Here is a 14562-nt window from a genome sequence, read left to right on the forward strand (position 1 = left end):
TTGCAGCACTTGAGAGTGAATGTCATACGTCATGCAATAATAACTTGAGGAAACATGACTTAATTTCGTCAACGATACTATAGGAAATACATGCGGTGATTCAGCATGACGGGAGGCTCAACATATTCCTACTGGCGAATTTATTGATGTGGTATGTGGTCTAACGTGGCTAAGCAAGACTGGAGCTACAAGGCAACCATACCGAAGGGCTCGGGTTATTTTGACCGCCTGCGGCTTTTTACGTTTCCGTTGAGCAAATTATGCGAGCGTTAGTTTATTTGGGTCTCATTAAAATGACGGCAGCATTACCTGGTACTCAAACATCCAACCTTCTGCGCACAACTAGGATACCTAAGCAAGCGTGCCCTAGGATGACAGTGAAAATGTCAACTTATTTAAAAATACGCAGCAATGGCATAGATGGCTTTTTTTTTTTTTTGGTCCTGAAAGATCGATAGCAACCGTTCGTCTCTTCTGAGCGGGCTGTCAAACAAATATACCAAGGCGCGTCATTCCCCATTCAGGTTCAGCCAACGGACCCAGCCAGGCCAAGGAACTTCTGTAGAGCCTAGAAATGGTAGCAGCGGCGTAAAGCGTCAGAAACAAAAGACAAAAGACAGGGATAGCAAGAGAAAACGCAGATTTCCTAACTGACGGATGCCCGTCTCTTCCTTGTGAGTTTTTTGGAAGTTATGTTTTCTTGCTATGAAGAGTTCCCGACACCAATTTCTCCCCGTCTAGGGTGCAACTCAGCTTGCGAATAACATAATGAGTATGCCTAATTCGTGCACTCATTACAACCATCTATATTCGTTTACACTGTTTTACTTATGAGAGTGTAGGTTTCTTGAAAACAGTACTTACGCTTTTGTCACAGCAGCAAAGCCAGGTCTGGAAAACACATTGGACCTCTTTTTATCAACTACGTGACATGAACACTTTTGTCTCGAATTTTAATTTTCTTATTATCACACAAACGAGGCACTGAATATTAGTATACAGATGTTGAAATAGATCGCAGGGATAGCAACAAAATCTTGCCCGCATGCGCCGAAATTTCATTTTGTGCGCTTCTTTCAAACATTCATTGTTGCGTATTCTTCTTGCTGTGTTTGTGTTTGGCAGTAATTAAGCGCTGGGTATTTATGTAAAAGCATTGCGCAAATTTCAGTTTTATTGGTTTGCAGTGGCCCATGGCCTGAGAAGAGTACATCATATAGCCATTTTTGGAAAGTTCAGATTTCTTAAGGACGTGATTCCAATAGGACATATTCGGCCACTTTAGATTGACGCCTTTTTGATTCGACCAACTTGTGTAACTAGGTATGCGTCGGTGGTAATGGTAGGCTCTACGATGACGAAAACCCCTACATTTTCCCGATGATGAGCAGAGTCGAACGCAAGTCGCAAGCGCTCGTTATAGACAGCAACTCGACGCAGAAAATATTTTCACTGAAAAATTTTTCTAGCAATACATCTTTACGGATCATAAAATTCTGTAGGACTACTTGACATAAGCTCATGTACTGAATATGAAGGTATCAAGTCCAGATCTCCAGCTAGCCATGGAGTGCATGTTTACTGTGAATACCTGTCAAAGAAGTGGATTCTGATGATCATTGAGTTTTGCATATTATTTCTTACTGCTGAACTTCGTTAGAGACTGTGCTGTCAAGATTTCCTTTTAATGCGCACAAACGAAAGAGGGTAGATAAAGAAAACATGGCGCGGATCTTCGTTATTTCAGGGTGTACATTCCGTTCAGTGAATCTACAGGGCAAATAATATGAACAATTCTTCATTGGTAAGGTACCAGAGCAATAAAAAAATACCATGCTAAAGAACAATTTTATTTCCGACGCCATGCGCTGCATCATATGAAAGCGCAGGGCAAAGAAAAATATTCCTGGCTCTTCCGTAATCGATAGTAGATGTAAGCATGAAATGGCAACCGGCAAAGCAGATTGGTTGGAGATGACACTAGCCGCAATCTTGAAATCGGTGTAGTGAATGTTCGCAATGCCGCACCCCACCGCCCCACACCACACCACACCATACTATGCACCGGTCCACATGGACGCTACCCAGCTAGAAGAAGAAACCCGGCTGAAGGCAGCACGACAGGCAGCGAAAGACGCCAGGGAGACAGAGCGCACTGCCCAGCTAGAAGGAAAGTGCCTGAAGGAGGAGCCACGCAGCGTGGCGCCACCTCTCGAGGCGACGCAGAACCCGCACCGCGGAGGTCGCGGACCGCTGGCGTTCAGTGCTCAGCGCCAACGGATGACAATGAAGTGTATGGTGCCTTGCCTCTGTCTTTTGAATTTCGATAATAAAAGATACAAATAAAACGACAGCGTACTAGAAGTTACCGCTTGAGTGATATTGCTAACAAGCAAGAACTCATATGAAATATTTTTTTAACTTGCGTATGTAATGCCGTCCTTTACAAAGGGTTGGGGGCCAGAGACAGCTTTTTCTGAAGCTTTGGCTGATTGCCCCGATGATCTCGTCTTGTTCTCGCCACTTGCCCGCTGTAACTATGTTTTGTTGCTGTCGTTGTGTGCGGCAAAGCCAGTGTCAAGCAGAGACCAAGTATGATGTATTACATGTGCTATACCTTATATTTTACTTTACGCTCATACCACAGTTGTAAGCGTGCCTACGGGTGCATATATTTCCTTGTCAACTTGCCCGGGTGCTCTCGTTTGAGTGCCCGTATAACGACACAGGCCTTTGGCTCAAGGTCACCTGAACGTCACCGAAAGCGGGGGCTAAAAGCATAACATTGTTAAAAACTTCATTGAATTAAAGAAAAATGTGGGTGCTCCTTCACAGATCTATCCGTACACTCGCGCCCTACTTAGAAGTAGGTGTAGGCTGTATGCCAAATGCGCCCTTACAGTAAAGCACAAGGTGCCTAAAAAGTTATAAAAGTTAAGCATTTAGATCACCCGCTTCTTTGATGGCAGCAAATATGAGCACTATAATGAATAAATGCATCGGACAGCTAGGGAAAAGAAAGTATGAAGAAGAGGAAGTCGTGTACTAAACCAGGCGTTCCGCGCCACAGCTTTTACCTCTTTGTTTTTGTACCCTTGGTTTACCAAGGTCAGATCTGAGTAATGTGCGGTATCTTTTTTAGTAGATATCCTCACAGGCGGCGATCCTGTGGTCGGTGTTTGGACGATGGTGTTGACGACGGTGCGGCTATTTTGTGTGCACGTGCTAGCCCTGTCATTGGTGCAGCGTTATTTGCTTTCCCTGGCAAATATATCCTTTCTATACAAAGTCTCGCTATAACATCCTACATCAAGCCTACGGAAAAAGCTGCTATCTACTGCCTCGCACACAGTAGCCGCGCGGCTACTGTATGCTAAGGTGTGCATATTCGCAGTCTTTCCTCCACAATTGAGTTCACACCTTTAGGTTAAGATACGTTTTTGTAGGTGTCTTGCTCACTATTACCTGTGTTTCATTATAGGGGTCAATGTAGGTAGTGTACAAGGTAAAATCGTGCTGTTGCATCAAACATCTTAAAATATAACTTTGTGTCAGCTCCAGATACCGACGACCGAGAAAGCATAGTCATAAGCTGTTCTAAAGACTCGCGAAAGGGCATGTACAATTCGCCAGTAACAGGCAATGCTACCATGTATCGTAACTATCCAGCAAAACCGGGATACCACGTTGTTGCGTTGAGAGATCACTGTGCTGGGCCAAAATTGTCTAAGGGTACTGTTTCCAAGCTGTTCTCTTTCGGGATTCGTCAGCATTCTAACCAGTGCTTCGCCTCCGTTTTTACAGGAACCGGCCGACCATGATGAAAAGGAAGGAATGTAATCGAGCGAAAGAGAGAAACCTGAAAATAAGAAAAGCAGGGTTGATAACCAGAAAAGCACCTGCTTAGCTTCCCGGCGCTATGGAAAAGAAACAGGAGAATAGAAAGATGAGGGAGAGATAATGACATACGCGCTCAATGGGTTCACGTACGGAGATGGTGTTGCGCAGTCAAAGGCGTCCACACAGTGCAGTCCTCCTCAACGAACACAAAAGTGGCGTCACTGCCTTGCGGCCCGAAGAGCGATGGATGCAGTGTTCGAGTAGATGGTCAACGGCCGATCTGCCAATCGCCGCAGTGCATTAGAGTGATTGTTTTTGCGATTATGAGCAAAACGAGAACAAGGTGAAAGCAGGAGCCAACGTTTCGACAAACGGACTTGTCTTCTTCAAGGCGACGTATGCTTTCCTCGCCACAGTATATATAGGTGGGGTTCTTCTTAAGGGGAGAAGGTGTACGGCGGGAGGGTACGACAACGAGGGAAGGTGTCTTAGCGTGTCAAATTGAGAGTAAAGGAATGCAGTGAACAAAGCCATGACCACCCCCACCCCCACCCCCCTCTAAACAACTCTATGCTAGGTCTCTACACAGCTGAGCAAGCACACCCATTACAGAAAACTCGACTCTAACCCAACTTCAGATTACAGCAATATCGTGATCAACACAATAGCGGAGCTCCTGTCCAGGGAACTAATCACACAATCTGAATATCGCTTCATGATGCCCAAGAACAAAAAAGCAGGCCGCTTTTATCTTTTTCGTAAAATACATAAAGTTCCGGTCGAAGAAATATTTGCAGCAGAAATCCCAGGTCGCCCTATTGTGTCTAATAACAACACTCCTACTGAGTCACTATCTAAATTCGTAAATCACCACCTGTCAAACATCCCCACCACCCTCCCATCTTTCTTTCAAGACACGCCGCATTTCCTTTGAATTATCGATGGCATCAACGCCACCCAAATCCGTTCCGACCGCGCTATTCTAGTCACTTGGGATGTTTCTGCCCTTTACACCAACATTCCCATGAGTGAAGGAATTGAAGCCGTTTCTAGATCACTCGCAATCAATCCCCAAGCGCAAGCTCCTGAAGTTTACTTATCACTCCTTAGGTTAGTTCTCACGCTCAACTATTTCGAATTCGATTCTATTCACTACCTGAAAACATTCGGCACTAGCATGAGTAGGCCCTTCGCTCCCACGTATGCGAACATTTTCATGGTACAGCTTGAAGCAGACCTGTTGAAATCCTACTCTTTAAAACCCCACACCTATCTTCGCTACATTGACGGCATATCTATAATATGGGAACACGGCACAAGCGCCTTAACCGACTTAATCAGCCAGTTCAATCGCTTTCACCCGAGTATTAAATTTACTGCTCACCACTCTCCTAATCAGATCAACTTCCTGGACACGACGGTCTACATAGAAAACGGAAAACAGAACGACACTTTACCGGAAGCCTACGGATAGCCAACAATATTTATACTACAACACTCATCACCCGCGACATTGCAAGCAAGGAATTTTTGTCGGACAAGCGAAACGAATAACAAGAATCGGCAGCGATGACCACGATTATATCCACCACCTAAATGACCTGAAAACAACGCTAGCAGAAAGGAACTATCCCCAAGTTGCTCTCGATAGAGCTTATAATGCCGCGTCAAGATTGGAGAGACAGTCGGAATTGGCGAAGAAACAGCCCACACTAGAATCTGACAGACCGCCGGCCTATATAACAAAATATTCTAATGCACTCCCAAACATAAACAACATCCTACGAAAATACCATCCAATGTTATCAAGTAACGAGCGTCTGAGAAAAGCGTTCCCGGATGTACTTAGGGTTACCTATCGCCGAAACAGGAACGTTAAAGACATATTAATACACGCAAAAGTCAGCCAACAGCATTCCCCCGTAATAAAAGCATGTTGTCGCCCTAAGTGCAAAAGCTGCAGGCACCTTCAAAGTGACATTAAAATTAAAAGCACCGCAAATAGTTATACACATGAAGTCAAATCTAGCTTCACTTGTACAGGTTCGGATGTGGTTTACATGCTTGAATGTTCCTTCTGCAAGAAACAATATATCGGTGAAACAGGACAATCAATGAACGTCAGATTAAACGGACATCGCGCGGACACAGCTAAAAAGCTTCCCAAAGCCCTCGCCAAACATTCCAACGAACCAGGTCATAACTTTGATGAACTTAAACTCTACATCTTACAGAAAAACTTCCGTTCTGAACGAGAACGAAAATACAGAGAATCATGCCTTATCCATAAGTTCAAGACATTGCAACCAATAGACATAAACGTTTCCAAGGGAGCTCTAGAATCTATTCGCTGTGCTAAATTTCAAGCTATAGGCAGCAACACTTAGTTCGGTTTCTTAGCGTACGCCCTTTTTTATTTTCATTCTTTCCCTTTCCTTTACTTTTTTTTTCAGCCGGCGTGTCAGACGCCGTTGACACGCCGACTAACATGAGTGCGTTGACACGTGGTTGACAAAAGGGGGGGGGGGGGGGGGGGGGGGGGGCTGGTCTTGGCCTTGTGCACAGCATTCCTTTGCTCTCAATTCGACATGCTAAGACACCTTCCCTCGTTGCCGTACCCTCCCGCCTTACACCCTCTCCCCTTTAGAAGAACCCCACCTATATATACTATGGCGAGAAAGCATACGTCGCCTTGAAGAAGACAAGTCCACTTGTCGAAACGTTGGCTCCTGCTTTCACCTTGTTCTCGTTTTGCTCACAGTCTTGAATTTCCATCTCCCGCATTCCCGGTGTTTTCGCGATTGCAATTCAGGACAGTGGCACCTTATATGTTCTAAACTCTGTCGCAGCCTCGCGCACTGCCCCTAGCACTGCCGGTATTTTTATTAGTGTTGCATAAAATTGAGTGAAATGTTTCAGTACATTTTAATGCGCCTAATCCGCGTATATAGGAGGTGTAGTAAATGAAGCAGTATATAATAAATGAGGGCTCTTATTCTAAACACGAGTACCCCGCCTTGTGTATTGTGTCGCTGCGTTTAGTTCTTTGATGCGCAGACTAATACTTAGCGCATAGAAACATCACGCGCATAATTGTATGGTGCTCCTTAGGCAGTGCCTATGCGACTTGGTAATGAACAGTCTAACCACAAGTGCAATATTTCGAAGAATAAATTGCAGCAACGTTCTCATTTCCGTAAATTCAAGAAGCATTGTATACACCACCATTTTAACCGTGTGTGGACATTTGTAGGGGCGGTCGAGCTGTGTGAAACGGCAAGTTAACGACAAGAGAAATTGCGGTGTGGAATATTTACCGTCAAGGGCAACATATTAAATACTCGCTAGAAACTTAGCTTTCAGTGCATTTTATTTTCTACCAAGAACTATGTACCAGCATCAGAACTTGTTTTAATTTATTCAGAGGACTGATAGGAAGCCCTGAGCAAGTTTGCAATGATGAGCGTTTCTTTCTTACCTTGCTGCAGTGTTTTCATCTGTTGGCCGGTTTTGAGAATTGGCACTTCAAGAAACAAAAAGAAAAGAGCGGCACTCATAAATAGGGCGTGGATATACATTACTGAATGTCCATTAAAAGCAGTGAATGTCTTCGTTTACTTCTGTCTTGTATCTCACTGCAGTTCTCTTCAGGCGAGCGGAAACATACCTGTACACTATGTTTCGTTTTAACAATTTTGCATACTTTTTTATACAACCCCTCGATCATACAGCCGCCTTGAAGGTCATCGAGTTACGACGTAGTGATACATAAAAACCATAAATGGTCACAATTACCTAAATGAGGAACTTAAGAATTATTTGGGTTCACGCGCCCGCAGAACGCATTATAGCCAGCAAATGACAACGTTAATGCTACGCAGCATCAGTGGTCGGCAAATCTAACCTCACAGCTCCACGCCTTTTGCCATTTGTGCACGCGTCTAATTGAAAGCACTTCACAAATGTTCGTCAGTATAACCAGGACTTGTGCAAGTTAACTGGCGCTGCGGACTGATTTGAATTTGGAACAGCCTTTGCGAAATTCTGCATAGAGAAAGTGCGTCTTGTGCGAGAAGGATAAATCGATAATAGCGATAGTAGAGGCACAACTGTCACGGCCCTAGAAATAAAAGAATGGGCGCGTGGCAATGAGCAATTTTGCTTCATTGCTGCAGCATCAAATTCCACCAATTCCAAGATTTCGTGCACAAAACCTCTAAAGTAAATTTTTTTCTGTCTTCTACATCGGGAAGTACCTGTGGAACACAGGAGCACAAAACACACATTGACGTTCCATTTACATTAGCAACTTTGCCTAAGGGCCAATAGTTACTACATCGTCGTCTTTGTCATTTTAGAACCTTGGAGCCTGCACTCGATCGTAATAATTCTAAGCGAAGATTATGCACCGTGTGGAACGGCAGCATGTCACCACCCCATTGAGTCCTACATCACCCTCAACTGAATTTCTCATCGCTTCGGACCCGTTCTGCAACACCAGCCTTGCAAAAACCATAATCGTGTAGCACGATGCGATGGCAGCCTACGTTGGATGAAGTCACCTGAGCCAATTGGACAAGGTGAAGATTGTGGCCGCTGCAGCACTTAACGTGATCACAGACACGTTAATTTGCTGCTCTTACCTCAAGGCAGTGAAGAGTAATATCGGTCAGGCATATTGAACGGTGGTATCACTGACGTTAGGTAACGATATGCTTGAAATGACAAGCCAAGCTGCACTTCATTCTAATATCCACGGGAATAAAAACTATCTGTTTTGGCTCTATTTGTGTTCTTTCGCGTCCCCACCTCTTTATGCCACGCTTATCATTGTTCAATCGCTCGTTCTGCAATCCATAGGTGCGGAAAGCTGGCCTTCTTGCTTAATCAAGACTACAGGCACAGTGCAAAGTAGACAGGATGCGCTAAAGAAGACACACACGACGTTGACTCTGAACAATTTTTCTTGTCAAAGACGACGCGCAGCATACATATCACCATGCCTATACCAGATAACACAGTCAGGAACGCCTTGACAACGAAGCCATTCAACGAGCACCTGTAGAACTTCACATTGCAAATCAGGTCTGCAGATAATTTATACGCAAGACGTTTAACTCTGTAGTTAAAAACGCTGTAGACGGCGTCTTCCCTGTGCTTTGCTCACAACAGTCCACGTATTAAACAGGGGCAACATTTGCGCCATCTACAGTGTATGGCTAACCATCCTTCGAGAGCGCGTTTGTCATTGTTGTCCTGCTGCTTTAATCTATCCTTAGCAGGGCGACCCATCTGATCGATATAGAACTTATCACAAGTGAGAAGAATGTTATACACGACATCTTCAATGCAATCAATATATATCGTTTTATGCTTCTTTCGGCATTTATTCTCCTGGTTCATTGCATTAGATAGCCTCGTGAAACGGAAAATACTTCTTACATTTGCAGGAGTAGAAAACAGCACTCTTACGTTCAACCGTTGCGCGATTCTCTTCAAATTATGCGAGATTTTATGCACTTAAGTAATGACCGCAACTTTCTTTTTCTTTTTGCCTTTTGCAGCTTCTTCCATTTCGGCAGCGCGTACTGGAAACTTCTTGCGCGTGCATTCAGCTGCAGACACTACAATGTGTTCAGGGTAACGAGTGGCATCGAGGCGTTCTAGCTCTAGCGCTAGCACTTATGACATTTTATGTGCACAAGACCTATCGAGAGCGTTGCTTAACCGAGGTTTACTATACCCTTGTTTCAATAGTTTAGAGCGAGATGAGCTAAATCGGAGAAGCAAGCGTTCTGGTCGAGCATCCACGTGCATACCACTGGGTATTGTGTCCAGTACATAGAATTGGAGGGACAATAAACTTCAAGCTACAAACGATCAGGGTTCACCTTAGCTCTCGTCTCCTGTGTAATTGAGGTACGACGCCTATAATGGCCCTGGCGGCACCGCTATTCACGAAAACTCCGCTAGGCCTGGAAGCCACCACGGTGCTGTTTTTAATGAACAGCAGCCATGGCTTTCGCATGCTGAGTCAGGCCAACATCTTTATCTCACGTGTCGCTGGGCACCATCCGATGGCCTTCCATGCAACGCTAAACCATGCTATCGCTTTCAGGGCTTCATTCTTCCGGTTACATTGCACTTTCTTTCGATAGGTTCGAGTTCGTTAGGTTGTGTTCCTCGTCAGTTCATCTTATACTGGATACAGACGTTTCAGCTTAGTAAGCTATGGTGTTCAATAGTAAGAAGGCATAATTCCACCTGTTCGGTTTAGCGACACGTTCATTCAAGGCGATCGAATCCTCGACGTTCCAGTCACTTGTGCCTGGGAAGGCTTCTGTATCTCTTGGGTGAGGCTAGGTTACAGAACACGGGGGCTGTTCAACGATGGGTACTTCATCCGCCATTGTAAAAAAAAAGTCTCAGTTCCGCCCGAAAAGGGAAGCATTAATTACGATGACAAATTTGTAGACAGCTTTACGATGTAGGAATAGTAGGTTTATCAGCTCCATAAACTCATAAACATTCGCTTACTAATTAAATTAGCAAGCATGGTGTCCCGAGCACACAGGCAACCATATACACATCTCACTCGATGAGCGCGGACACTTGCGGTCAAAATGCAGGCGTGAGGAAGAGCGGCAGCAGCAGCGAGCCAATTGACCTTCGCGCTGCCTCTCGCTTCGACGTGAACTAAGCGGCGAGAACACATCGCATACGATGCTATGAGCCCTTGGCGCACCTGGACTGTACTCATCGCAGATCCCTTTCAATATCCCCGCAGCCGGGCTCAGCCGCGCCATGTTCAGCCGCCTCTGTAATATAACACCCCCATACCCACCCCTGGTGCCTTGGGCGCAGTGCAACATTGCGTGCTTCTTCCCCGCCTTCCTCCCATGCGCGCGCGAGATGAAGCCAGTATCCTCGCGTCACCCTCGCACGATTTCATTCGCACTTAAATGCTACGACGCGCAGCCATGGTGTTATCGTACTTGGACTTTATATGAAACATCACGGCGATACCAACAGTGACGCCAATCTCAAAGGAGAGGCCAACGCCTACAGCGACGACAGCGGCGGAAATGCGCCTAGATTTTCATATAATTGCGTTCGCATTTAAATAAATGCAGCCAGTGTACGAGAGTTTGCTGTTTGAACATTATACAAGGCAGGGCGGCACGCTTTTCAACTAATTTTGAGTATAAGTGTGTTTTCGCGGTTAATAACGGGAGCAACTTAGCGCCGGCATTTAGCGGCCAGGATGCTATTATATGACATCTTGTGTTTGTGTTTGCTATAATTAACCAATGAAGTTCAATTGCCTTTTTTCAGACTTGTGGGGATATTTCTTTATCTCGAAATAAAAGATAGTTTTATCCCTGTAATTGTCTACACGACAACCAGAATGATGGAGTTCAAGGTAATTTTGATACTGTTACTTTTCAAAATATGTAACTGTTGCCAATTTCATCTGTGAAACATCACAGATAGGCATTGATATTAGAGTGTCATGAGCAGCACTGATTACATATGACCATCACGTCATCGCAGTTGTACACCTCCTCCTAAACCAATAAAGGTTGTCGAAATGCTATTTTTCTGCTCTTTCGAAAGATAGTTTCATACGGGAATTTGGAATATAAGTACTTACCCAGGAACATCCGCAATGTGACATCCTACAGTTAGAACCAATTCGTTGCTCATGGTTTGGCGAAATGCTGACTCCATGCAGTGGCACTCCGACTTTAACCATGCGGCCTGTGAAATTTTTAATAAGGCAACCTTTTTCGTGCTCATTAACAACTGTTGAGAAAAAACAGAGTGTGTACATTGACAATTAGATTATAATAAAAGGAAAAAGATAATAAAAACGGGGCATCGTTGAACACGATATTTAGAAACTCACAATAATTTTGCTATTGTCGCCTTATGCTTCAGCGGCAAACATTACTCAAAAATAAATGGTACAGACTGAAGTGTTGTTTGTGGAAAAATTCTTTCCCTGCTAAACGGCAATAAGTATGTTTACACGAAGACATTTAAGAGGTCTTAATTATGTTCCTTTCCATATATGTTACTTAATTTTTTATTCCCTCTTTATTCGTCGTTTCATTACCTTTAATTTATTAGTACCTTACTTGAAATAAAGCCCCTTAAGTAAAGTAGAGTTGAAATATAAAACATCACTGCCTGGGGTCCCGAAATATCATCAGCATTCAGTTATACCTCATAAGCTGCAAGAGTCATCGACCTCATTCGCATGAAAACAAGTTCGAGGTGGAAGTAATAGTAACATTTATGAACAGCACCACCATCAAAGCCCGAACTGCGTGCTTCATTAAAATCTATTGAATATACAAGAAATGTGAAATTCTAAGAATATGCATCTCAGTTTTCATGTTTCAACTCAAACGCATCATAGATATCTTACTTGGTAAAAATATGAATAATGTACTTGACCCGCCCTGTTTAGTTAGTGGCTTTGGCATTGCGCTGCTGAGCACGAGGTCTCGGGATCAAATCCAGGCCTAGGTGGTCGCATTGAGATGAGGGCGAAATGCGAAAACTTTCCGTGTACTTAGTTTTAGGCGGACGTTAACGAACACCAAAAGGTCAAAATTATTCGTGACTTCCCCCCAACAGGGCGCCTAATTATCACATTGTGGTGTTGTCACGCAATACCCCATAATTTAATGTAATAATTTAGTTAGGTCTAAGCGCAGTTCTTACACATAAGATTTCAGCAGACTTGTGAGACCTGCCAGAATCGAAGTCTCATTTCCAGCCAAGCTCCGGCTATCTCGCGCTTTCTAGGAACGTTATTCCGTAGTTCAACAATACCGCACAGTATACCCTTTGCCGGTCACCCACTTATATTGTAACCCGCTATATATTCACACTATCAATCAGGTGATAGAGAAATGTGCAAATATAACCCTCCCTTATATATAGCTTTCACTGATTACAAGGAAGCATTTGATTTAATCGAAACCTCAGCAATCACGCAGGCATTACAGAAACAGGGTGTAGACGAGCCGTATGTGAAAACACTGAAAGACATCTATAGCGGCTCCATAGCCACCGTAGCCCTCCATAAAGAAAAAAACAAAATCCCAATAAAGAAGGGCGTCAGGCAGGGAGCTACAATCTCTCCAATGCTATTCACAGCGTGTGTACAGGAGGTATTCAGAGACCTGGATTGGGGAAAATTGGGGATCAGAGTTAATGGAGAATACCTTAGTAACTTCCGATTCCCTGATGATATTGCCTTGCTTAGTAACCAGGGGACCAATTGCAATGCATGCTCACTGACCTGGACAGCCAAAGCAGAAGGGTGGGTCTAAAAATTAATCTGCAGAAAACTAAAGTAATGTTTAACAGTCTCGGAAGAGAACAGCAGTTTACGATAGGTACCGACGCACTGGAAGTTATAAGAGAATACATCTACTTAGGGCAGATAGTGACCGCGGATCCGGACCATGAGAATGAAATAATCAGAATAAGAATGGGCTAGGGTGCGTTTGGCAGGCTGTGGCTGATCATGAACAGTGGGTTCCCATTATCCCTCAAGAGAAAAGTGTATAACAGCTGTATCTTACCAGTACTCACCTACGGGGCAGAAACCTGGAGGCTTACGGAAAGGGTTCTACTTAAATTGGGGATGACGCAAAGAGCTATGGAAAGAAGAATGCTGGGTGTAGCGTTAAGGTACAAGAAGAGAGAGGATTGGTTGAAGGAACAAACGCGAGTAAATGGCATCTTAGTTGAAATCAAGAAAAAGAAATGGGCAGGGACAGGGCATCTAATGAGGAGGGAAGATAACCGATGGTCATTAAGGGTTACGGACTGGATTCCAAGAGAAGGGAAGCGTAGCAGAGGTTGGCGGAAAGTTAGGTGGGCGGATGAGTTTAAGAAGTTTGCAGGGACTACATGGCCACAATTAGCACATGAGTGGTGTAGTCGGAGAAGTATAGGAGAGGCCTTTGCCCGGCAGTGGGCGTAGCCAGGATGATCATGATGATGACGACGATGATGATGATGACGAAGAAGAAGATGATGATAATGACGACGGTAGGGTTATTCACATATTGCAGTCACTGCTGCATAGAGCTACCCACGACAGCTGGAAAATATTTCACGTAGTTGGCAAAACGTTTCTTTGTTGTTAGAGGCGCTGTACAAGTAATTTTCAGCAATGGAGTAACCAACCTACTCTGTATAAAATTTCCATCTTCATAATCGAAAGCCTTTGAGCATCCACATACAAAAAACTCGCTACCGAATTTTCTGGCAGAAGGTACAGGGCAAATATTTCACGCGCTTGGCATCATACTGCTAGAGGATTGAAGAGGGTATTTGTATACTCTCTCCAAGAATGAATCAATTCCATTTTTTATACTTTGGACGTGTTACCTTTACCATAACGCTATCTCTCAATACCAAATTTGCCGCTCCTTCTCTTCTACAAGTACATGGGAATACATGTATATAATTCATGTAAACGCTGTTTTAGCCAGTATTAATACGGTGAATGACCGCCAATTACCCACAATAATAAAACTGTCCGGCGCAATGCGAACAAGATTTCAGTTTTTATGGACATTGAATTCGCTGCCACATTTAGTTCATTCAGAATTCTGGACCTTCACACAACCTGACATAATGGTTTTATTCATTCTCTACGAATTCTGAAATTATCCACCAACTTCAAGCTTTGTA

General features: G+C 44.0%; 1 protein-coding gene across 1 annotated transcript in view; it reads right to left on the minus strand.

Annotated features, from left to right (window-relative positions):
- The window catches only part of LOC129383363 (uncharacterized), a 222443-nt gene that overhangs the window by 20563 nt on the left and 187318 nt on the right, over positions 1–14562 (minus strand). The window contains exons 12-14 of the mRNA XM_072289262.1: positions 11495–11646; positions 7319–7363; positions 865–891 (exon numbers count right to left, since the gene is read on the minus strand). Of these exons, the coding sequence (XP_072145363.1) occupies positions 865–891; positions 7319–7363; positions 11495–11646 (224 nt within the window). The remainder of the gene's footprint in view (positions 1–864; positions 892–7318; positions 7364–11494; positions 11647–14562) is intronic.

The sequence above is a fragment of the Dermacentor andersoni genome, chromosome 7 (assembly GCF_023375885.2).
Source record: "Dermacentor andersoni chromosome 7, qqDerAnde1_hic_scaffold, whole genome shotgun sequence".
NCBI classification, from domain to species: domain Eukaryota; kingdom Metazoa; phylum Arthropoda; class Arachnida; order Ixodida; family Ixodidae; genus Dermacentor; species Dermacentor andersoni.